This window comes from Platalea leucorodia (assembly GCF_965183815.1).
Source record: "Platalea leucorodia genome assembly, chromosome: 4".
In the NCBI taxonomy this organism is placed as follows: Eukaryota; Metazoa; Chordata; class Aves; order Pelecaniformes; family Threskiornithidae; genus Platalea; species Platalea leucorodia.
Window position 1 is genome coordinate 114,121,554 of NC_138826.1, and position 25,444 is coordinate 114,146,997.

Genomic DNA, 25,444 nt, shown 5'->3' on the forward strand with positions numbered 1-25,444 from the left:
TTTTAATCCATGAGCCTTGTTTTTTTGACATCCAAACCATGAGGTCAAAATATAGTGACATGTTAAGCTATCCTCATAGGCTGCCCTTTTTTGAGGTCACATCATGTTCACAGTTACATGTGCTGCTGTCACAAAGAATCAGATCTCACATACGTAAAAGCTATGCACATGAAAACCAGAATCCGGACATTAACATATTGAAAAGAGTGACAGCTGTTCTGAGGTATGTAGTCACACTTTTTGATTAAGGCTACAGAGCAGCTGTAAAAATACATTATATAATTTTCTCTTCTGTTTATATATAAACTTAATTTTATAGTCTACATAAATCAAATGTACTGTCAAGTGCTACTTCAGTGGCTTAGCAGAAAACATTGATGTCTTCCATTTCTAGAGCAATTCCAACTCTGAGGTCTGGAACTGAAAAGCAAGGTAGTTTGCCAGCTTAGACTTTGGTCCCATCCTAATGTATATTTTAATGTGCGTTTTTGAGGAGAATGAAGTAGTAGTGAGAATTCTACTGATTTGAACAGGAAATAATAACCTGAAGAATAAGAAAAAAGAAAATTGCATGATCCACACAAATTTCAAGCCATATTTCTGTGATCCATATATAGATATGTTGTTGTAGGAAGAGGGATTATTTTTGTTTGTCTTTATTTAAATAGCCTTTGCATATCTAAAATCCAAATACAAAAGCTAGAGCTAAGGAAATTGTATGTCAAAAAAGAAATCAAAGCTAATTCTATCACTGCAGTGAAACAACCCAAGAGGTAATAAAATGAAAAACAACAACAGGGTAAGGTGAATATATTAGGGAATGTTAGTCAAAACTCCATTGTAGTAATGACAGTGTTGAGTTTTTCACTAGAGAGTGATCAGTATCTGTTGGATTTTCAGGAAACAATAAATAACAATAACATTTTCTGAGTATGTTCAAATCTGCTGATTAATTAAAAAGATCTTTAATGAACAGTATGCCCATTCAGGAATATACGTTTTTTGTCACAGTTCTTTTCTTGCGACTGAGCACACAGGTAAAGATAAAGACATGTAAAAATCTTGCATCTTAAGCAGTATACCTATTGTATAGCTTTTTGTTCCTAAAGACAAGCTGTACAAACCAGTTTCTGTACAGCTTTTCACATATTCCTATATGTAATATCTGCCTGTTCATTGAACTGAACCAAATGTAGTTTTCTATTCTTATTTGTATGTAGTAAATAATTTTAAAATATGATTTTTTTCAGTCGTGTTCTCTTATGGTTCAGTCCTGTTATTTCCCCCTCTTTACAGCATAGGAAAATAAAAAGCTTTTAATATGTAACGTAATATTATTTCTGGGAGGAACCTATGCTCCAGTTCACTAAAAGATTTAAAAATGTAAAATGAACTTAGGTAGGAGTTTGTCACCTAGTTCTAAAATAGAGATCCTTAAAATTATTGTTTGGTATCATTTAACTGTGCAAATGCTCAAGGTTTCAATATTCAAGTTCGTCAGAACTTGAAGTTTTGCTGAGGATCTTGAGCCCGCAATTATCATTGGAGGGAAGCTGTCCCAGCCTTCCTGTGATTCCCATTTACCCTTTCTCGCCCCAGCACTGTTCTTCCTTTGTGTTCATTACAGTCATTTATATGAACCACATCAGGGAACAGAACTGTCTGAAAAATTTTCTTTCATTTTCTTCTTTTACTGAATCAGTTGACAGTTGGATCAGTTCCTTAATCCGGCTCATTGTGTGGCTGCACGAACAGTTATTTGGGTACAGAGGAGGAGATGGGGAACAAGTGGTAGGGAAATGGGTGAAGCACTAGTGGATCTGCCTGGTTTTGCCGGTGTAGGGTGTTCACTGAACTGCATTGCCTCAAGGATAAGCTTGTTGGGATCTGTCAATGAAACAGGTCTCCGCCTTTCCAGCCTGAGAGTCCATAGGCAGTTTTAGAGCATACAGGGTGTAGCAGCTGCTGCTGTTTTTCTTCAAAGTGTCATTGGAGAAGGAAATATTTGTGCCTTCCTTTTAGGCGTAATTTAAAGAGTGAAATTCTCACCTTTACCCAAGAGGTTCAAACCCCTGTCACTGCTCTGAAGGCTGTGCTGACCGCAGAGCTGTAAGCTGGGAGTAAGGGGGAGATAGGAGCAGGTCTTTCTGGGGAGCCTCCTCATACACCCTAGGAGGAGAAATAAGCCTCCCCAAAATTTCATCCAATCCATCCTCTCCCCTCTTTTCTTGCCTGTTCCCCCCAGCCTCCTCCCTCAAAAAAAAAAAAAAAAAAAGTTCTGTCTCTAAACAGAATGAAGAGAGTAGCATTACTCTGAGATAGTGAAGACATAGGTTTGGGATATAGTTGAAGACAGTAGCCCAGACAAGAAGGGGGCGGGGGCGTTGTTAACTGGCCGGTGTGCTAGACAGGGTTTGCCACCTCCCTCTTCCTTTTTTTGCATAGCAGTGGTGAGACAAGCTGAGCTGTCGTGGGGTACGCTGTGGTTGTTGTCATGCACGGGGGTGCAGCAGTTTCCTGTTTTTCCCTAGGGAGCTATCCCAAGAGAAGCTGGGCCGCAGGGGATGGGAGCTGATTCTCTTGGGTTATGTTGGGGTAGGGAGGGTTAAGGACTGGGATCAACAAAAAGATGACAGCAGCAGTGCAGGGATTTGGGGAGGGGTGCATGGAGGGGCATGGAAGCGTGTGGGGCTGGGGAGCGCCTTCTGGAGGGTCTCCCTCAGGGCACGCGAGGGAGAACAGGCTGAGCCAGCTGTGCTGAAAGTACTTTTGCAGGTTTTTTTTGTGTATGTGGGATAAGTAGTACAAGTTATTACATATGTGGGCTGGAAGCTAGAGCTGTGGGTCTTTGGGGCAAGCCAGAAAATAATGGCTTTATTTATGTGTAAAGTGCAGAGGGAACAAAAATTATTACAGAAAAGCAGGAAGCCTACTGAAATGCTTGTTTTGTATTTAAAAAGAATGCAGCTCCCTTGATCCAGAGAGACGTGCAAATCCGTGTGGCTGTCACCTGGTTTCTTTTTCTTGAGCTGTCACTATTTTATTCACTATAGGAAGTTCAGAAAGAGCTCTTCTGTTTACTGGCACAGACCAGAGCTTCCCACTAGCTGAGTGCCTAACCATTTGCTGCAGAAAGGCAGAGCACGCATTCCTTTCTTTCTCTCTGCCTTTCTCTCTTCCTTTCTCTCTGCCTTTCCCTCTGTGAATCCTCATGCTCTCTTTTTGGTGGATCCAGTATGTAGATACAATCGCCTTCAACAGGAGATTGTTACTGGGTGCTTGTCTGCTCCAGGCCGAATCTGTGTTTGCTCTGAGCAGTCACAGACTGTGGAAAATAAAGTGTGTCTGGACTTCTCAAAGTTTTGGAACTTATGATAAGGAGACTTTATTGTCTCTGTCACTGTAGATGATATTTGGCGGTGGATCATTTCAAAATCACAGGGTATTTAGCAAATATCATTATCAGTATGCTATCGTTTATTGCAGCTTTCTGTTCTTCTTTGCAAAAAAATATCTGTCAGTATGTATTTACTGCTGGGACAGGATCTGTCCTCAGGACCAGCTGGAAACCGTTTGCTTTGTAAATTATAGTTTCCTAAAAAAGTCAGTGGCACCACAGTACCCTAATGTGGAGTTATTGACAGAAAATGATTGCTGTGCTTTAAAGCTGGCTACTGTGGTCTTGACCTAACACGAAATAAATGTTTCAACAGACCTTTTCAGAACTGAAAATTCAAGATGTTACTAGCAAGAGAGTGTCAAATTAAAAGCCTTGCTTTTGTTCTTCTAATATGAAACTAAAGCCTATTAATGAATAGTAATACAGTCAATATTTTCTTTCTTATTCTAACAAGTCATATAGTTCCATTTATTCAAATAGTTTTTGTGAGCTGTGTCAAAATTCCTTAGAGTTTTAAATTAGATGAAGTTTTGAAGTTAAGGAGATAGTCCACATGTCCAAATTAAACAGACTTTTGGTTAGAGAAGCCTGTGATGGATCCAACTATAATTATCATGGGATGCAAGTCTTTGAAGGGATGGGGTGTACAGAAGCAATTTGCTATTGAGAAGGGCCTACACATTTTTGAACTTTAAAAAATCTTTGTAAGTCCCCAACTGCGTTCTAAACCACTTAAATATCTTTAAAATGAGTATGGCTATAGCAAGCTCCCAAGATTCCAAAATGAATACATAAAGACAGAAAACCTGATTTTTTTAATTGTTTTAAGTAGTTTATATGAAATGAATACAGACAGCTTGTTGGACAGCAGCATATTTTGAGGATTGTGATTAAATTCTAGTGGTAAAAGACATATTATTAGTGATTTTCCTACCTGATTTGTCCTTTTCTAGCTAAAGAAGTTGTAGCCTTTGGATAGTTTCTATAGGTTGAAACAGAAAATCTTTTTAAATCTTGGTAGAATACTCTTGATATTTCTGCTTGTTTCTTTATGTTGAACTTAATCTCTCTGATGAAAATGGGTTCTAGCCGATATGTTTTTCAATCCTATTCATTTCAGTAGAACTGCACAGAATATAAATCAGGGTAAAAGTCTCTCTTAAGGAAGGAATATTTCCTTTAGTGAAACATCTTTTTTTATTAGAACATCCCTTTTCCTAACAGTTTCTTAGTGACTCATTTATTATAAGGCATATTTCAGTATAACCAAGATAACCTGCGCTTTGGTAATCCGTGTACACTTAGACAGGTAGTCACTCTTTCTTCACTTCTTAGCTATGTTGATTACTAGAAGTGAAACAAAATTTGCAATTATTTACTTACTTTCACAAAGGCTTGTGTGTATTGCTTTGTGTAGAACACTCATTTGAGTCTCAAAGCCTCTATTTGACTCAAGATTTCTCTTGTGCCTGTATAGTTTGAGTGAACTCTGTACAGAGTATGCATTCATTTTCTGGAGCATACTTCAAATCATACTTCATATACTGCTATAATGAACAACAGGTTTTATTGAATGCATTATTGTATGGAAAGTTGAATAACTAATATGGAAATACTCTTCTGTAAAACACATTGGCATCTTTGCTATGTTTTCACTTTGACGTCTTACTATTAAGGTACGTATCTTAAGTGCTAAGCTCTTTGAAAATGTATATTATTAAGAAAAATTTCTCTTCGGTGACAAGTTATGGGATAAAATTAGACAGTTCTTTTTGTATTTTTGCTATCAGCCAATTACCATACCTGGTTAAAACCGTTGCCATTGAAGTATTATTGTGCAGTTATGAAAGTAATTCCATTACAAGCATAAAGTTTTCCTTATGTAAAAGTTGCTTTAGGAAAAGTGATGTGGAATTTTATTAACTGTATTCCTTTCAGCTGGTTTCTTTTTCGTACTTAGAACTGCACATTTTAAGTGTTGTGTTTCATATCAGATATTTATATTTCAGCATATGATGTAATAATTCAGTTCTGCAAATGATTATGGATATGGGAGTTTTTAGTATGTAAATAATCGAGCTGTCTTACATAAAATTCTGCATATGCTCTTTGTTTTTGAGTCTTAAATGAATCATATATTTTCAGATGGTTATAATATAATGTGTATTTGCTTCTATAGCAAAGACATTAAATTTTACCGTATTTTCCCTCATTTCATAGAATCATAGAATCATAGAATCATAGAATCATAGAATCATAGAAGTGTTAAGGTTGGAAAAGACCCTTAAGATCATCGAGTCCAACCGTTAACCCAGCACTGCCAAGTCCACCACTAAACCATGGCCCTAAGCACCACATCTACACATCTGTTAAATACCTCCAGGGATGGAGACTCAACCACTTCCCTGGGCAGCCTGTTCCAGTGCCTGACTACCCTTCCAGTGAAGAAGTTTTTCCTAATATCCAACCTACACCTGCCCTGGCGCAGCTTGAGGCCTTTGCTCTCGTCCTGTCCCTTGTTACTAGGGAGAAGAGACCGACCCCCACCTCGCTACAGCCTCCTTTCAGGTAGTTGTAGAGAGCAATAAGGTCTCCCCTCAGCCTCCTCTTCTCCAGACTAAACAACCCCAGCTCATTTCATTTTACCAAGTTTCTTTTAAGATGAAACATTAGCATTCTGTTAGTGGAAATACTTTTTGACACTTGGTCATAAAAACGGCAGGTGAGGAGCTATGGCAGAAGCTTGCCAAATGTTATCTACATTCAGTCTCTTACTTTTATGGCCCGAGATTGCTGTGTCTAAGATTATTGACCAGGACAAGATTTTTTTGGAATGCTATTGTTCAATTTTTCAAAATGTTGCTTAGTGGTAGCAGTATACTTTAGAATATTTTACTGTATACAATGAACTATCAGTATAGCTTTTATATTTTTTCTACCATAATACAACACATTGACTTTAATATTCTGAGATTAAAGATTTATAGATATATTTACCAAATTAAACTAGTTAAATTCAAAAGAACTCTGAGGTAGAAACTAGAAAAACTCTCCATAGGTAATTTAAAGTTGAATTTTAAAGTACTGTATTTAATCTACAAAGCTTTAGTCCAAATTAAATTGTCTCAAATAGGTTTAGGAGAGGTGTTTTAACAAGTGTTGTTTTAATATAGGTGAAATGAAACTGCTCATAGTCCATGAAAAATGTACAGTTTTGAAACATACCTGTCATTCTCCATCACAGCCTGAATTTATGAGCTTTTAAGCAAGCCGTCTTTTCATACTCTTTGTTAAGACTGTTAATGAGAATAATTGACATTCTGCTATAAAAGGTGTGTTTAAACTCCTAAGAGAGAAGTATTTAATTTTAAAATAGCTCTTGTTGTTTAGGATAGGTGAATATATATCATTTAATACAACAGTGCTTCTTATTGAGTAGTTTTTAATATAATTTATGTCTGTTTTTCTGATATAGATTTTCCGTTATGTAAATTTAGTTGATCTGGCAAGATGTGCTCAAGTTAGCCAAACATGGATGCTACTAACTCAGAACAGTTCATTATGGAGTGACGTAAGTAAGATAATCACTTTCAATATTTTATTTCAATTTTATTTATTTTAAAAAAAGAATGAGGCAAGGAGGTAGGTTACTTTAAGAATGCTAAATATCTAGGATAAAAGTTTTATCCCAGAATATGACGTGTTCTACTCAGCTACGTGAATAAAAAAATACAAGCAACTCAAATGAAGTTGTCTGTGGTATATCATTATAAAATCAGTGGAACTGGAAAAGAATCATCCACTAAGGCTTGGCTATAGCCCACTAAATTTAGACGGTTAAGTGAGGTGTCTTAGGCTACCTTGGTCATCTAAACAGGCACTATATGGCTACTGTGGAAGGAGAACATAAATTCAGTTACAGATACCCTGAGACTACTTGTATTTGCTCTAGAGAGACTCCTGTCATCCCTGGAACAAGTGGTGCAGACCAGCTCAGTTCCATACTCATGAACTCTCATAGTTGTTGAGGTGGTGACTGTGTTCCCAGAGCACATGTCAGTGTCCAAGGTACTGCATTGTTTCTTCCACCCGAGCAGTCCAGTTCCCTAGCACACACATTTCGGTCAACTTGCCTTCTAACGTGCATTGTGTGACCATGCTAGTGTGGTCTGTTTGGGGCCACACCTGAAATAGCTACTCCTGTCTTTGCCTTGAACTTAAAAATACAATCACACTGCTCATTGCTGTTGTCTTCAGTAGTGCAGATGAGGCTTCAGGTGTGAAGGCCTACCTCAAGGCTCCCCAGTCCTTAGGCAGTGGCTTAAGATTAGCCGTGGCACCTCAACCAATATCACTGATGCTTCTGTATGATTGCCTCACATATAGCCGTTTATCAGCAGTACAAAGAAAGATTAAGGCCAGATTTTTAAAAGTGTGTGGGCACTTCAAACATGATTTAGTCAGATTTTAGGCCCTCAAGTCTGAAATTACAATCCAAAATACCCTGTGCATCTTCTGCATGATCCTGGAGATGTCTAATCTGATAGGCAGCTCCTTTTTGGACCTAAAAGTTCATGATGGTGATGATGATGGTGAGGAAGGAGGTGATTGTTCTTCTCTTTTCTCCGAGAACTGCATGACCTGCAGAGCTTAGTGTGAGGAAGCAGCAGGGCTGCTCTGCAAGGGAAGGTGAGCTGGGAGCGAAGGTGCTAGAAGGGCAGGCAGGGGCAGTGCCCCCCACTTACAAGGGGCATGCTCCCACAGAACCTGAGCAAGAAGAGCAGACCGGGTCCAGTGACAGTAACCAGGGTGAGACACCCACCAGCGACTGCGAGTCAGCCGTGTTGTGAAGAGGCATCTCCAAGGTCTAATCTGGAAGTGAAATCCATGAATGAGGTTCAGGGTCAGCCAGACACATGGCTGGATACAGACATGCCTGAAGTGTGGTTCAAGCAAAGGCTCAGGGCAAGGGCATGAGCTTAAAGGCGGCTCCTGAGCCAAGTGGGGAAACCCCTAATGAGGCTTCTCCCGCTCTTTCACACAATGAACTGTTTTTGCAACAGTCTTATCTAGAGTTACACTGCTGCAACATATAGGAACTGACCCTGTACTCTGGGACCTTCCACTGAAGAAGGAAGAGGTTGCAGAGCCTGTTGGTGAACCCAAGACCCTGACACTAGGCACCTCTCTCCCATTTAAAGAGATCCATTTGGGATCCAGAAGGTGCACAGAGTTGTGCCTTGTGAGGCTGAGAGGAGATCTGAACTTGGGTCTCCCAAATACGCTGTTCTGTCCCCTGAGTGGGACACAGGCTCTAGTTCCCAGGTAGCTGGAGACCTATATCTGCCTTCCTGACCGAGGTAAAGAAGTTCTGGAGGGCTCAGCAACGCTACTTGCGTGTCCTACTGTCTGGTTCTAGGCAGCTGCCCGTTCTCTGTGTGAGCGTCTTTAAATTGACCTTCTGATGTACTTAGCTGTCATGATAGTTTGTAGAGTCTCTGCTCAGATCCGAGTTGTTGAATCTACCCTGGGCACCAACACCTAAAAGACACTGCAATACTCGACTTGTAGGTGCCTGGAGCCTTTATTAGGTCTAGTCTTAAGTTACTGCGATGAATACATGATCTTAATGACACTAATATTAAAACTTCTGATAATTTTAATGTGAGAAGAACAAAATCCTTATAAGAAGGTGAAACACTGGAAAAAGTTCCAGACTCCTGACTTCCTAGAACTGTAACCATTTCCAACCATTCTGCATAGAAATAACGGTGATTGATTTCTCAAAGTATTTTGGTAATAAACATGTATTATGAAATGTACAGCAAGCAGAAGCAGTGTAGCTGTAGCAGATTATACAAAAGGGGAAAAAAAGTTTTTTCTAGCTTTTTTATGAACAAATTTAAGGAAGGCATGAAAAAGTCTTCTTCACGAAAGGAGATATTTCTTATTAAATGTTTGTATGTTGGCTTTCCTGCTTTTTTTGAAACACTCGGTAGACAGACTGTTAAAACTATTTTTTAGTAATTTTTGTTACTTAAACTCGAACTTTTAACATATACTAAGAAAAATAATGTTTTTAGTCAGAGATCTAGATATCCCCAGCCTGCAGCTTAAATCACTTAAGGATTGTTCTACTAAAACTAAGATGGTAGGTTATGTATTCTTGATATCTTGATGTATCAGTAGACCATTAATTAGAAAAAAAAATCTTTAGCAACTTTAGAATTTTATACATCTTAAAGGGAAAAAAATAAAGTAAATATTCAAGTCTGATAATGTTCTTTGCACGTGATATTCCGGCATGTCATATTTCGTCAGTTCAAGAGTTGCTTCAGCTCCATAAATACTGTAGACACATGCTTCCTCTGCATTTATGTATTTTTAGTCAGCTGTCTGAAATTTTTGTACATGTAATGCACACATTTCAGTGTTTTCCAGACTATTGATTCAGTGTTTGCATAGAACTCCATATATTTGCTAGTGGTTTTCATAATGACGTGTATTTTGTATGTACTACCTATTTTTAGTACTGAATTATATATCAATTGTTTAAATTTTTAGATCAATTTTTCATCAGTAAAGCATAAAGTTCAGGACCAAATAGTAGTAAATATTTTGCAGAAGTGGCGTCCATATGTATTGCGGTTGAATCTGCGAGGTTGCTATTCTCTTCACTGGCCTAGCTTTAAAAGTATCGGTAAGTATTACACGTATTTTTAAAATTTTAATTGTCTCTTTAAACTGTGTCTTCTCTCTATGCTTTGCTGTTGTCCCGTTTCACTGCCGATATTCTTCTCTATATGTCCAGCCATAATGAAGCAATGTGATTATGAGATCTGTAAAATTACTTTAAATGTGGGCCTCCTTCCTTCATTACAGTTTCCAGGCCCAGCAATATCCATATGACTGAACATTGCTAGAATGCCATAGAATGGTTTGTATTACGTGTGAAATGCTGTAACGTGACACATAAGATTGGAATGCAAACACGTGCTTAAATATATCAGAATGCCAGAATCCAACTCTACTGAGATAATTATCACAGAATCACAGAACGGTTGAGGTTGGGACCTCTGGAGGACATCTGGGCCAACCCCCCTGCTCAAGCAGAGCCATCTAGAGCAGGGTGCCCAGGACCATGTCCAGATGGCTTTTGAATGTGTCCAAGGACGGAGACTCCACAACCTCCCTGAGCAACCTGCGTGTAGTAAAACAGTGTTCCCTGATGTTCAAATGGCACCTCCTGTGTTTCAGTTTGTGCCAATTGCCTTTTGTCCCATCTGTCACTGGGCACCACTGAAAGAGCCTGGCTCCATCTTCTTTGCACCTGCCCTTCAGGTATTTATATACCTTGGTAAGAGACCCCTGAGCCTTCTCTTCTCCAGCTGAACAGTCCCAGCTCTCTCAGCCTTTCCTAATAGGAAATATGCTCCAGTCCCTTAACCATCTTTTTGCCCTTGTTGGACTCTGTCCAGTATGGCCATGTCTCTTGTGTACTGGGGAGCCCAGAATGGGACATGGTACTCCATGTGTGGCCTTACCAGTGCTGAGTAGAGGGGAAAGATCGCATCCCTCAACCTCCTGGCAACACTCCTCCTAATGCAGCCCAGGATACCATCCACTGTCTTTGTGGCAAGGGCACATCACTAGCTCATGTTCAACCTGGTGTCCACCAGGACACCCAGGTCCTTTTCTGCCAAGTTGCTTTCCAGTTGGGCTGCCCCCAGCATGTACTGGTGCCTGGGGTTGTTCCTCCCCAGGTGCAGGACTTTGCACTTCCCCTTGTTGAACTTCATGGGGTTCCTGCAAGCCCATTTCTTCAGCCTGTCAGGGTCCCTCTGGATGGCAGCACAACCTTCTGGTGTATCAGCCACTGCTCCCAGTTTGGTGTCAGCTGCAAACTTGCTGAGGGTACACTCTGTCTCATTGTCCAGATCATTAATGAAGATGTTAAAAACAGGACTGGACCCAGTATTGACCCCTGGGGTATACGGCTAGTTACTGGCCTCCAACCAAAGGCTCACAGACAAAAAAAAAAAAAAAAAAAAGAAAAAGAAAAAAGGAAAAGAGAGAATCAAAGCATGGTGCAAAATATTAAAAATATTAATGATGTGGTGTTCACATTTTAGCACAAATAATAGGTACTTGATTCTACTCTACTGCCAAAACAGAGTTCCTCTGGATGTAGAAAAGCATCTTAGTCCTTCCTGAAAATATGTGTGAAAGTACATATGACCATGTGATCAGAGGTTAATTCCCTTTGTGGCAGCATTTTGCAATAGTTTCAGGTCAGTAATCTTTTTCTCAGTGCAATTGTATGCTCCCCTAAGCAGAGAAGTGGGCAGGAAAAAAAAAAGCTTTTATGATCAGTGTTAGAGGTTCAGTGCTAGCTGTGAAAGTGTACTTAATTTGTTAGTAATTACCTGCATCCTAACTGTTATTCAGCCATTTTATCATGAAGAGTGTTAAAACATCTTGGTACTGTTTTCATGAGAAAAAACTAGGAAAGATCCCAAGAAATGTTTTTGATTCCTGGCACAGCTTTACTACAGTGTTTCTCAAGCAGGAGAATGTTACTGATTGACTCTTTTCTAGCCTATACTTTAATTGAATGCAAATGCATAAAAAAGAAAAGGAAAATGTTTTATTTTCCAAATAAAAAGTGTATTTTGATGTTTCGAGACTATAATGCATTTACTGTTTAATCAGATAATACATGATTGAAATTGTTGATGCAGCCTATGACAATTTCAGTGTGTTTTCTGTTGTTTTAGAAAGTGACTGTGTAATTATGGGTGAGAACAATTTGCTCTCTAGAGGGGTGACGGGAAAGAACAACTGGCCAAGAATAAAAAGTATATTTGGTCATGGTCTTGGCTTTTAAATCACAGGCTAAAATAACATTCTCAATGATATCAACATGCAAGTTGTTTAGTGAAATAATTTAATTTAATATTATAATGAAATTTGGCAGATAATAAAGAAAGCAAGCCAAAATAAATCACGCACAGCCACGTCGCCTCCATTATGGGGGCTGTACTTAGAAACGTTAAATCCTTTTATGATTTTGTTTTCCTTATGTATTTGAGTACAAAACTAAAACCATAGTAATGTTTTTTGTGTTTAAAGCTAAAAACCTGTAAAGAACAGTTGCGATAGAATTAGTTCTTGTATACACACTGCCTTTTCTATCGCATTGTTTAACTGATTCGTATCTAGTTCAAATAATTTAACTTAGAAGTATCAGCATGTTGGTTATATCAGTTGGAATATCAGTATGTTGGTTGCCATCTATTTCCATTTGTCTTACATATCAAAGACACTAAATTCAATTTCTGTCTCTACAAACTACGTATCTTCCATTTTTGTTGATAATTTATGTTTTCTGTAGGCTCAAAATCAAAGATTATGTCCGTTTACATCTACTCAGTGCTATTAATTTTAAACTAATTGTGATGAATCATGTGTGAGGGTCCACAGGGGCTTTTAGAAAACATTGATTTATAAAGCTGTTTCTTCTAACTTTGAAGATACTCAGTAGTTCTTTTCCAGAACAAAACGCATTTATGTCCGTATACTGTTGCTGTTTAGATTAATAACATATTTCTTCTGTTAAAACTCATTGATATTGATCACACAGCCTACTTGTGCTGCTCTTTTGAAGCTCTTGTGGATGGTTTAAAATGGCTGCAAAACTATTTATGTTTTTTTAGTGATTGAAAATCACATTGAAGTTCTCTGACATTTCTTCAGCTAACAAACTGCGTTGAACTGCCTGTTCAGTTATAGGCTACAGATGTGATGAACCTTTCCATTCGAACTTCCCCGAGCTACAGTTCTGACCTCATCTTTCCAAATAAATCCAAGATTACACAGATTTTGGCAACATGTTTTTATTGTTAATGGTAAAACAGCAATGATATTAACTGGGGTTTAGGTCTGTTTGGCTGTCTAATCGTGTTAATATTTTTTTTTTAAATTAATTAGCTGCAATTTTTAAAAATTGTTTTTATGTACTGCAACTTTGGTATGTGGTGTATGCATGAAATAGTAGTCATTGTTTAATATCTACATATGAATGTTATATGATTCCAGCTCAGACTGTCTTTGGCAAATGAATGTGTTGTTGTGCCAAAGAAAAATGAGTATATGAGATGCATGCATTACAGCTCAGCTGTTTGTGGTATTACTCCACCCACTCAGTGATCTTAGAGAATCATTTGACTTCCATGTGTGACTGGGAACTGCATTTAAAAGCTGCCATTCATATTCATAGTGCGGGAGCTAAAATTTCCTCAGAAGCTTTTGAAGTGTTTTATTCCCAGTAGTGGTCAAAGTATTGACAGACCTATCCATTTTTCCTGCACCCTGTCATGGCAAAACATGGCGCAAGACCATCTTTGCTCTGGTTCGTGTGCGCTGTGTACAGAGAGGGGCACTGCTTCTGTAGAGTACTGTAGTTTATCCCTTAAGACAGCACTCCTAGTACATATACTGCCTATCAGGAAGACGATGCACTATCATGCGATTATTTCCTGGATATGGACAGAGAAAGAAGGGGAATCTGGAGAGAAATTACTGAAAGAAAGGACTTATAAAGGAAGAGGAAGGTCCATGATTTTCTTTTAGACATGGAAGTGCTTCTGGGACTTTTGTGATTAAATAGTACAGAAACGTCAACATTAAATTGTGGTTTGTGGCTGTGGTGTTTCATGGAGGGTGGACTTCAGTTTACAGTACATTTCAGAGAAACTCAGAGAAATAGGAATTAACTCTGTAATGGTGAAGTTTTTATCAACTGTTAGTTGTTTCCCCCATATGTATGTTTTTCAAATATGTTTTTGTCTTTTTCCTTGGGCTGCCTCGTTCTGTACTATCTTCATACTTCCTATATACTTTTCCTGTTCATACAGTCTTTTCTCAAAGAAGTTGCTACTAGACACTGTCAGGAGAACATACTAGCCTATATTACCCTTGCCCCAATCTAGTATTTCCATTCTTGTGTTCTTATATTATTTGCAATTGCAATTACTGTCTATTCTGCCACATCCTCAGTATAGGTGTCTGAAAATGCCAACAGCCAGAAAACCCTAATGGATTCCAGCTAGTTTTTCAAGGAAGGCTTCCCCCCCTGCTTTTTTTTTTTTTTTTTTTTAATTATAGGAAACTAAACCGCCACTTGAATACTCCTATATCTATTTTATAACAATTCTCTAGAATTGTTGCAAAAACTGAAATATGCAATAACTTTAGAAAGTAAGGAATAAAATTACAGTGCATTGCAGTTAAAAGAATAGAACTTCTAGCTATTCCTTGAAAGCTCCAGAGGCCGTCTAAGGAAAATAGTAGCAAGGACAAAATAGCATTCAAAACTTCAGTTCATTCTTCTCTTGACTGCTAGAAGTCTTTTCACTTGTTGATTCTCAAGAGGCTTAGACAGATCTGCTCTTAAGTATTGAATTTCATTTTGGTGTTATTGCACAAGTGTTTCTTTCATGGAGCTTCTGAGATGACACTGATTTCACAAGTTCACGCTGAAACCTTTATTTGTGGGGTACTTGTTGAACCATGTTCCCCTAGAGTGTCCTGTTGATCTGTCCCTCGCTTGCAGATTTCACACTTAATAGCTGTCACCAAACATTTTGTGCTGTTAGATATAGGCAGCATGTTCAGCTCATCATCCCCCTTGAACCTTCGGCAGATGGAACATTTTCTGGTGCCACTGTTTGAGAACGCTGAATGATCACACACACTCCCCTTAACTCTGGCTTCTGCTGAACAATTGTCCTATTTATCACTGCGACCCCCAGGTTTTAGCCTTGGTCCTAAGAGGGGCATTTTGTGATCTGTTTAGGAATCCCCAGAGCCTTTGAACTTGTTGTTTACAACAATTAGGCTACTGCTTGTGGTCCACAGTCTTATTCCACTGCTTTTCCAACTGGTAACCTTTTGCTGACCACAGAGATCAGAGACCTCTCACCCAGCTTGTATCCTATATTCCTTTCCTGGATTGCCTTTTCTACCCAGACTTTAGCCTACCTCAGGCTAGTTTTTTTCTTAACGCTGACTCTTTGCAGAAATTAACCTAACATGGTTTATAAATTCATTTTTTCCTACTCAGCTTTTCTCCATTGGCTGTGCTGCCAATAACAGATGTTCTGCTGTGGTTCCATTGTCTGTCCTTTTCAATCATTCCCCGTAGTTCCATTCTGTACTGAAATAATCCTCCAGAATTTGAGAGGAGGAGGAGTTCTTCACTTAATGCTGGCTGCTACTTGTGACAGATTTTTTTTCTTTCAGCACTTTTGAGTTTCTAGAAAATGCCCCATTTAGTGAATATTACCGGCCAAATGGGATTTTCAGCTGTGTTCATCTTATCAGGATTAACCTTTAATAATTAAGGTATTCCCACGAGCAGGGATGAGTCAGATACTGTTGTATTTGCTATGAAGTTTTTAAAAGATGTTGCAGAAGAAATGGCTAAATTATTCAGTTTATCAGTAAAGCACAATTAAATATATTCATAATCTGAATAATGGAGGACATGAAGGAATGCAGTTAATAATAGGATGTGTTTGCTTAAGGATTCTTTGGCATTCCTACCACCCTTAGTAATTTCTGAATTTTTCCTTTATGTCGTTCTTTTATTTCATGTTAGCATAACAGCGCTGAGTGCTTTGTATTGCACTTCTAAACCAAAATGTGTGACCTTTTGGGCTTGTGGCTAAAGCACCAGAGGAATCCACAAACACTGTAGTTGTGTTCAGATCTTTAAAGGAGCAAATTTTCTCCCTGGACTGTTCCAGAACTTCTTCCATGATAGCCAACAGATATTTAAAGTTTTGGCCCTGAATCTCTATTCTGCACTTACATATTTCTTACTGATCTAAGAGCAGGAGATTGGTCTAAGGCTTGCGCTGGGAATACTGAAGTTTTAACCCAGCATCTCCTACTTGTCCACCATGTGAGCTTGGGGAGTTACTTATCCTTTCCATGTGTAAAAAATGGTTTATAATATCTATCTTTAAGAGGCACTAGTTCTGCTAGTTTAATATGAACTGACACCAAAATTAAAAAAACATTTTAATTATGTAAAAGCTAAGAATAGTAATTCAGTAAAAACACCTTTTTTTGTAAAAGAACTTTTAGCCAATATATTATGTAGCAAGGAATTTTACCTTTAGAGATATTGTCTACTTAGCTGGAGCATTTGTATGGCTCTGTTACCATAGTATTAGAATAATGACAGTTTTAATGAATGTATAATCACATAGTTGTGTGATAAGGAGGTGCTATAATGTGCATTTTACAAATGAGCTGGAGGAGGGAAGACTTTGAGAATGTCCCACACTTTTGGTGAGCACTCAAAAGCATACTTACCTTCAGATTGGATGGGCACTGGTGTGTTGGATGTGGACCACAGCAGCCTTCATGTGGTCCTCTTCACCTAGATGTCATGTAATCCGTGTCAAACTGACATGGCAACCTAAAATGCTTCCTAGAAAGGTTTCAGCTCTGCCTTCTGCAAAAACCAAACAAGGCAAATATGAGCACATGGAGCTGGATCTTAGGAACCAACCATGTCTTGGCTACTCATGGTTTTGGGCAGCTCAGGTACGGAAGAGGCAGAGGCTGAGTTAGTCACTCAAGACTGAGCAGGAACACTGGTAAATCAGCAAGTAGAACCCAACTTCAGGGTTTGAATCCTAATCAATATAACAATTGCCATTCCTGTTTTTCTAGAACTGTATTTAAGGTTAGTCTTCAGTTTGATTTTTTGTATACAATAAAACAACAGGAAGCTGATACAAAAATCTTAGAAATGTTTTCTGGGAATATTTCAGGAAACTGATAGATACAAAGAACTGTCAATACATTCAAGAAAAATGTGTCTTGGTCACAATCCTGCAGCAGGTTCCGTGTCAACACATAAGCTGTGTTCATACATAAGACAGCTCCTCCCCACCACATTATGTACATTTGTGTCTATCGATTTCTACTGTATAGTTTCAAATATTTTCCAAAATACTTCACAAGAATGTCCAGAACAAATTGTCAGAAACAATTACTTGATGAAGAATGCTGTATAGCTAATGCCATCCTGTAATTATTAACCGCAATAAACAGAAATCTTTGTAGGCAGATAGTCCTACAAACAATCAGTATAATTAACAAAAAATGTAAACAGCATGTTTTTCTTTGTCAGAGTATCAAATATTTGAATGTACAAAAAAAAAGGGGGGGCATTCCCTTATTAGCCTATCACAGTGACAATTACACCATGCTTCTTTACTGTTGGAACTGATTGTTCTTTGTGTCGTTCCCATTCCTCGTCATCTTTGTCCAGATCAAAAGTTTCTGGATAAATGGGCAGCTTGTCTTTTGGGCACTCCTCGTAATAACTTCGAACATATTTTCCAACAGACCATCCTTTGTATTCCTCAGGCATTTTGCATTCTAGGCCATTGTAGTGAACATTGTAGTGATGCTTCAACCAGTAGTAAAGATAATGAATGTTGTAATCACACCTCCAAGGATTCTCTCTCAGCCACAGTATTTTCAGAAAGTAAAGATCTTCCAGTACCCCATATTCAAAATTCTGCAAGGTGTTGTTTGATAGATCCAGCTCCTCTAAGTTACTGAGGCCTGAGAAAGCAGCTAGTGAATAGAAAAATAGTAATTGGTACCTTATAAAAATACTTTAGGAAAAAAGCATATCTGCAACAGGAGAAACATTTTCATAATTATACATTTATTAATTTTTTTTGGCTAAAGGCTACAAAAAAGACTTTTCAAACACTGAACTTTAAAGTATGGCTTGTGCCTTGAGAAGTGACAAGTTGGTATAAATATATCGACATTAGGGGAGTTGTACTGCTGGTAAAGTTATAAAACACTTAATGAGCATGCATGAGTGTAGAATAGGAACAGCGAAGGTGAATGAATGCTTGATTTGCTCCTAGAAGTCTACTGTTATTGCTGTGATCCAGAAGTGGCAACATGGAAATTGATTATGTATTAGACAATGTGCAGGGCTAGTAGTTCTTGTATGTATGTATGTATGTATGTATGTATGTATTTGTGTGTGTGTGTATAGAACCTTTAAATTAATATTTTAAAATATGGAAGATAATAAACATGGAGCTTCATAATAATGCTTCTGAGTCACATTTCAGAGAGCCATTCGTATTTTTTGCAAGTATACTGTTTCATTTAACGGCAGAAGTCTTAATTTAAATAAATCGACTATATATAATGTTAAACCTCATAAGTACCATTTTACTGGTATTACCACTTTCTACTGCTGTGTAACTTCCAAAATGCTACTAGAGAAGCATCTTTTTGCTTCATACGTTCTCTCTCTCTCTTCTTGTGTCTGCTTTCATAATTAAAAACTGAATACACATAGATGATAAGCAAATTGCCAACAAGGCCACTTAAGTTCTAATAATATATAACTTAAGAACAGTTTTATGTAGTGATTTTTAACCTAAAAGAGTTTATATCCTTTTGGTTTGTCTATTACTTTATAGTTCAATATAATTTAAAAGCAGCCTCATTATCTGAAAAGTTTTCTTAGATTTGGCAAAGATATTTAAAAAAATAATTCAACTGTTTAGCATTTTGGGAAATGATTAGCCTTCAGTCTGCAGAATTGAATTTTTGCACTTGGTTTGTTTAGTATTAAGAAAGGGCAGCTGAAATCAGTTTCTCTTCATTGACTTCCATGATGAATACATTTCCGTGCAAAACTTCACGAATTGAGTGGTACAAAAGGTAAAATTTGCACCAACTTCTAGATTTTTAAATCCTTTTCCCCCCACATTTATATCCAATAGACATTATCAAAGTTTATAATTAATAAAACACGAATCACTTTTTGATTAATATTTAAAATTATTCTTACCAGGATCAATGTAAGCTATTCCATTACTGTTTAGGTTTAGTATCTTCAGTTCACTGACATCTTCAAACTCTTTGGCTCGCAGTTGTCTAATTTTGTTGTTGGACAAATCAAGTTTAACTATATCTGGAGGTATGTTACCTGGAACTTTCTTTAAATCTTAAAAAATGAAAAAGACATAACTTGTGTCAGCTTTAGGTTATTCTTACTGCCTAGGTATCACAGTTGCATACCACAGAGTTTTGTCAGTCTAGCATTGTTTCTTGTTTTCTTTCACTTTTATCCCCACTACTAATGTCAACATGTTTTTTCAACTTCTGAATTTCATTGCTTTGTTCACTTGTATCTTTACATTTCATGTGAAAACTGCTCTTTTCATTAGTGCTTATAGTAAAGCCTCTTTCTGTGTTTTATATTTTTATTTTAACAGAACTGTACTATTCATTCACATAAGCATAGGGTAGGTAGTGAAGATACTATAGTAATAAAAAGTTATGTGAAGGGCTTGATCATTTAAAGAAAAGAAACCAGAATAAGTATATAAAAAAATATTCATTGGTATGTGAACATCTTCCATAATCAAATTATAGTGTGCTTTCTTACGTCCTTTGTTTTGTGTTGCCAAGAGGTAAAGCGTTCTAAATTTTATCAGCAATAAAAATGCTAGTTGTTATAGTATGTATAGTAATAGATATAGTTATAGTTCTATAGTTACAGTTATGTAGTGTTTTAGTAATATTTAAGACTTTATATTTGTTATGATACTTAGAGTTGTTATATGTGCAGGCAGCATAGTGGCATTCTGTCTGTCTACTTCTCTATCCTACTTGTATCATTGGCATTACCAAAGTAGCCAAGCACCTCTCAGTCATCTGTGTACTTATCCTTACAGCGTTCCTTGCAAAAGAGTTACAGAAAGAATAGCTTCTAGTCTGTGGTTTGAATCCTCTCAGGATAATGTTAATAAACCTAATCTCCAGGATTATGTTTACTCAATGAGTGTTCTAATCCTGGGCTGTTATTACAAGAAAATGAGAGGTATGTCTTATTTGGCCATCTTTGAATGAAAGCAAGTAGTTTCTGGATCTGTGCTGAAATTTGTGTTGTCAGTGTACTTCTGAAGTTCTGAAGATGTCTAACGTATTAACTATTCTCGAGACTAAAACAACATATCAGAGTCTTCCTGCCTTATATCTGATTTTGAGCAGAGCTTTGGTATTATAAATACATAAATATTATAACTACTCCAGCCTGCTCTGGTTGGAGTGCTTCCTGCTTGTGCAGATGTCAAAGGTTCAGGGCCTATTTATCACCAAATGAATGCAAATAATGCTTGAATTTAGAGACTTGGAGAGTTTGCCAGTACTAGAAAGCAGATTTTCTCAACTGCTCTTGCAAATACAAATTCTTTTGTAGGAAAGCAAACAGAAGTTACTTTTGCATCTAACTTTTGTTGCTTTTTTTGGTAAAACAATCAAGGACATCATAGGATACTTTCATTCTGAAGTACTGAAAGATCTGGTGTATCACTGGTCTGATGAGATATAAAAAGTTCTTCAAAAAGGAGAACACACAGATAGTTATATATATTTTTAACATGTTTCTTTCATGTGCTTTCTGACACTAACTGAAAGCTGCTGACCTGTTGTCATATCTCCTTAGAGATACATAGTACTGGTATACTGCTTGTCACTCCATCCCCTCCATTGTAAAGGAATAATGGATTGCAACTTTTCATGTCATCTTACTGGTTTGGCAATTGATGCGCCTTTTTTCCTATTCTGAAATCTTGTCCATGTGGATTTAGAGAAATTTTTGTGTTTTCCCACAATTTTGGGTGCATTATACTTCTCTCTCTGATGAAAATTCCAATTAAATTGTGCATCTGCTGCACAGTAATCATATGCAAAGACAGTAAGTACAATACTTTCATCAAAGATTACCATATGTTCAGAAATCCCAAATGTCCATGGGAAATCTGCATCCAGCTGTCAAGCATATGCACAATAGATCTGATACTTCCTAAAAAATATTGGACGTACTCAATGTGTCCATGTAGACAGTCAGGAAGTCCTGGAGTCATGTACTTAGTTCTTGACCTGGAGGAGGGCGTTCCTGTACCCTCTAGTACAGTCATCTAGAGACTGATGTAACTTTATTCCTTCATTATTAGTACTAAAGACTTTAAACTATTTTTTTAAAATACCATAAAAGCCTGTGAAAGTCCCATGAAGAGCAGACCACATTGAATGTTTCTGTGAACTTAGAGAAAAAAGTAACATTTTTCTTGCAAAAGTTTTTCAGTATATTCATGTATTCAGTTCATCTCTTTGATGCCACTAAATGGGGAGAGCTGGAAAACCAGTCTTTTCTTATATTAAGATTTATAATATATGCCTGGTTTTTGTTCAGTAGCACAGTTTAGACATAAGGTAATAATGATATAATTAAGATCCTATGAAGGATAATTAAGATCATAATCTGTAATCTAATCATTAAGATCCTATCTACAAGGAAAGGTAAGGTAGGTGAATATTAAGAAAATAAGAAACATTAGCCAGTAAAAAAGGCATAAATCATTAATAAAAAAGATGTAGTAGCTGCATGGTAAAACAAAGAGGAAAGTGAGCCATAGGAAGAAGAAAGGAATTTAACAGGGTGGAAAAAAGTAAAAACGTGGACCATTTTTTATGACATACATAGTAGATAAACCATGTAATCAAATACTGAAATTGTTAATTCTTTATATTTAGGTATTGTCACCTTATACTGACTTCTGAGCTTGCCTCTGGCATTAAGGTCCATGAAAAAGGGCACACAGAGTCGTTACGTAAATTTAAGTCACTGTTAAAGCAAATAGAAGTTTAGCAAACACATTACAAGATAAAAGTAGGCAAATCATACTGCAGTGATCTGGTATTGCAGGCAATGCTTTGCAAAAGTTGGGAAAAAATCCTCCCAGTTTTGGCTACTTCTAGTAATGCTTTTTGTTTCAGATTTGTAATGTTAAAGAACAACTCTCTTCTGAGTTGTTTTGTTGTTTGCTTTGTTTCATCATGGGATAAAATATGGGAAATATAAAGCATGAATAAATGTGCTCTTTTGTGTTGATATATGCCCCAGCTGGTTTACCCTTAAGGCTCAACTGTGGCTTTTAGGAGCCTGAGAAGGATTTAGGAGTGGAATGGATCCAAGTGTCTGAAAAACATTTCTTGAAGGCCCTTCAACTTTGAAATGTTTGCTGGGTGCTGGGAGGAAGAGGACAGAGGATGTGTTTCTTTGTGAACAAAAGCATACAATTTCTTCCCTGAGTAGAAGTAGTCTTGCACAGAAAATGCGAGGATGCAATGGCTCTCCTTTGCAGTCAGGTTCCTTTGGGCATTGTAAGCACAGCTGGCTGCTCCAGTCCTGCTTCACAGCTCGCTTTTGTCAGAGTTGTTTCTAGCTTTGTGTTTGTACACTGGAAAGAAGAAAAGACGCTGTGTACTTTTCTCTATCAGTACAACAATTTCAGCGCAGCTGTAATTTGACTGATTAGTTTATAGTTGTAAAATTGGACTAGTGAGGTGCTGGTCCTTCCGTAACTTAAGCATGTGCTTAATTTTATTCCTGTTGATTTTTGTTGGATATCTTATACTAGAGCACTAAAGAATATCTGTGGAATTGGGGCTGCAGAGTAGAGGTAAAAAGAATTCCTACCTGTTGCTTGTGTTTACGAGAGAAACACAATTAACAGTATGAGTTAAAGTAAGTAAAGCAAGTACTGGTATGGTATTAATTTGCTGTAAAATGTGAATAAATGTAGTAAGGGAGCTAGAATATTAAAATTATTAATTCAGTTATATGGAGAGATACAAACCTTTCCTTTTGCAATTCAGAGTTGGTACAGGAAACACATACATGTGGCACAAAGAGGGATCAAATTCTGGTTTGACAGCTTCAGGCTTCTCCTGTTTTATGTTTCGGGGGTCCTGCCTGTCCTCTTCACTACATAGTTGTTCAGCTTTTATCTGCTTTAGCTTCTGATTTTTCAGTTCTATTGGGTGCACACACTTGGCATAATTCCCCAAGTTCCTGTTTGTTGGAACCTGAAGCATTGTTACAAGAGTTTCTAGTTCACAGTTGCAATGCCAGGGATTATCATAAAGACGTAGGTAGTTTAGTCTGGGTGTATAAATAAAAATCTCCTCGGATAAACTCTTAATTTGATTATGCTGAAGTAAGAGTGTAGTAAGCATATTCAAACCAAAAAAAGCCTCGCTTTCAATTTTTGATATATCATTCTGTTGTAAATCCAGACTTTTCAGTACTTTATACTTGGAAAACATATTATTCTTCAGTTTACGAATCCTGTTTCTTGCTAGCAGCATGTGTTTTAAATCCTCAGGCCAATCAGGTGCCACAAAAATCAACTTTCTTTCCTGACAATCTAGGTATTTCTCATGAAGATAAGTGTATATATCACATGGTAGGCCTCGGGCATTGCGCTTAACAGTGCTAGATGCTTTTCTTAAGATGTTTTCCCTTTCATTGTTTCTCAAACTCCTATTCCTTGTCTTCCTACAGTCAGATGCTTTACAAAGAAGAAGCAGTAGTATAATAGTAACTACTTGCATCCTGACATTCAGCTGGCCCCAGTTATTTTCTGTGACAGCTGGAACAGTTGAGATTTTTGGATAGTCTTAATCAGTGTTGTACAGATCTGAGGAGGCACAGCTGGGGTATGTGGGATCCCTGTGTTGGAAGAAAAGTAAAACATTAGAACAGATGAAACAGGCATTTTCATGGAGGCTTGCACATAATCTGCAGCATTCAGTCAAGTACTCAATCATCACACTACTTGGAGCTTCACAATTACTTTGAAGATTTAAAGTCCTATCTCTTTTTTTGTCGTTTCTACTCTCTCTGGTCTACTGTCTTTCATTTTAATTAAACATGGGAAACTATGTGGACCAATTTCTAATTGATCTTTGTTAGAAAGTTCTCATGTATTCAGGAAAATGGCATCAGGCTGAATCTTCTTTGTCTTTAAGTTCATTTTGGAAGACCAGCTTGAAAGAGGAGCTTGAAGCTGATATTTTCCAGCTTTCTGGGTGTTGACCCACTGGAACACATACAGAGCCAGACCAAGGAAAGTCATCCAGTGCCTATCAAACCCCCAGCTTTAGACTGCGCTCAAGTGTGGACTTGTTTCCAGGTTGAGCTCCAATTTATCATAACTAGCCCTGCTACTACCAGGTGTCTCTCATGGCCCATGTCGGGTAGACAAAGTTGGCTGGACTGCTCTGAGAAGGACCCAAAAATAATCTTTTGCAAGAGCTTATTAGGCTATATGTCATTTGAGCGTAAGGCAGAATGCAAAGAGAACCTGCAGGTCCTGACCATGGCCTGCTTCAAACCACTTCCCGGTCTGGCCACCCGAGGAGGGAGAGTACAGAGGGGTAAGCCAGGAGCTTTTGCCTTTCCAAGCAAGCCAAACACAATCATTAGGAATTATTATTAGGGGAAGAGAAGGACTGCTCCCTGCATCCACATCTAAAATGACCTCAGTATTTTTACTGATTTTTTGGCCTATGATCCCTCCTGAATATCCCATAGTACTCCTGTGCACTGCCCTTTTCCCTCATTTTCAGTGAAGTTTGGCCACAAGTTTGCATTTCCTTAGAAACATTTTAACCCCTTAGGTTTTTGTATTTTCTAACTTTTTTCTGTCTCACAAATTTCCTAGTTTTTGCTAGTCAGTATCATTCCTTCTGAAAACTTTTTTTAATTCTTCACTGTTTTGCTTAACTACTTAGTTACTTTTTCTCTATGACTGTGGACATCTTTCTTTGCATTATGCTCAGTCCTTTTTGGCCTTAGCACCTGGGAAGGTATTGAATCCCAATTTTGAGTGCAGGTCATTGCACAGATGTTATGTTTCTAAAACACCATTGTTTTGGGCTCAAAAACATGTTTTTATCTGGAGAAAGGGTGGCACAATAAATCAACTAATATCAGGTAAAATTCTTTTGAAAGCAAAGAAATTTTTCATTTTTAAACAAATTGGTAGATCAGTTTAAACCACATCTCACCTGTAGGGCGTTCTCAGTATTTGTGCAGTTCTTACTCATTAGACAGATGGAGCAGTCCTGTCT

At 37.6% G+C, this 25,444-nt stretch overlaps 2 protein-coding genes across 2 annotated transcripts in view; one reads left to right on the forward strand and one right to left on the reverse strand.

The window, feature by feature from the left end:
* FBXL13 (F-box and leucine rich repeat protein 13) overlaps window positions 1–25,444 on the forward strand; it is a gene marked incomplete at its 5' end in the record, with an annotated part of 95,678 nt that overhangs the window by 20,453 nt on the left and 49,781 nt on the right. The window contains 2 exons of the mRNA XM_082311338.1: window positions 6,876–6,971; window positions 9,965–10,100. Of these exons, the coding sequence (XP_082167464.1) occupies window positions 6,876–6,971; window positions 9,965–10,100 (232 nt within the window). The remainder of the gene's footprint in view (window positions 1–6,875; window positions 6,972–9,964; window positions 10,101–25,444) is intronic.
* LRRC17 (leucine rich repeat containing 17) lies at window positions 17,658–23,923 on the reverse strand (the record flags this gene model as incomplete). The annotated part of the gene is made up of 3 exons (XM_082311339.1): window positions 17,658–18,061; window positions 19,311–19,466; window positions 23,167–23,923. 3 exons carry the CDS (start codon window positions 23,921–23,923, stop codon window positions 17,658–17,660), a joined length of 1,317 nt encoding a protein of 438 aa, XP_082167465.1.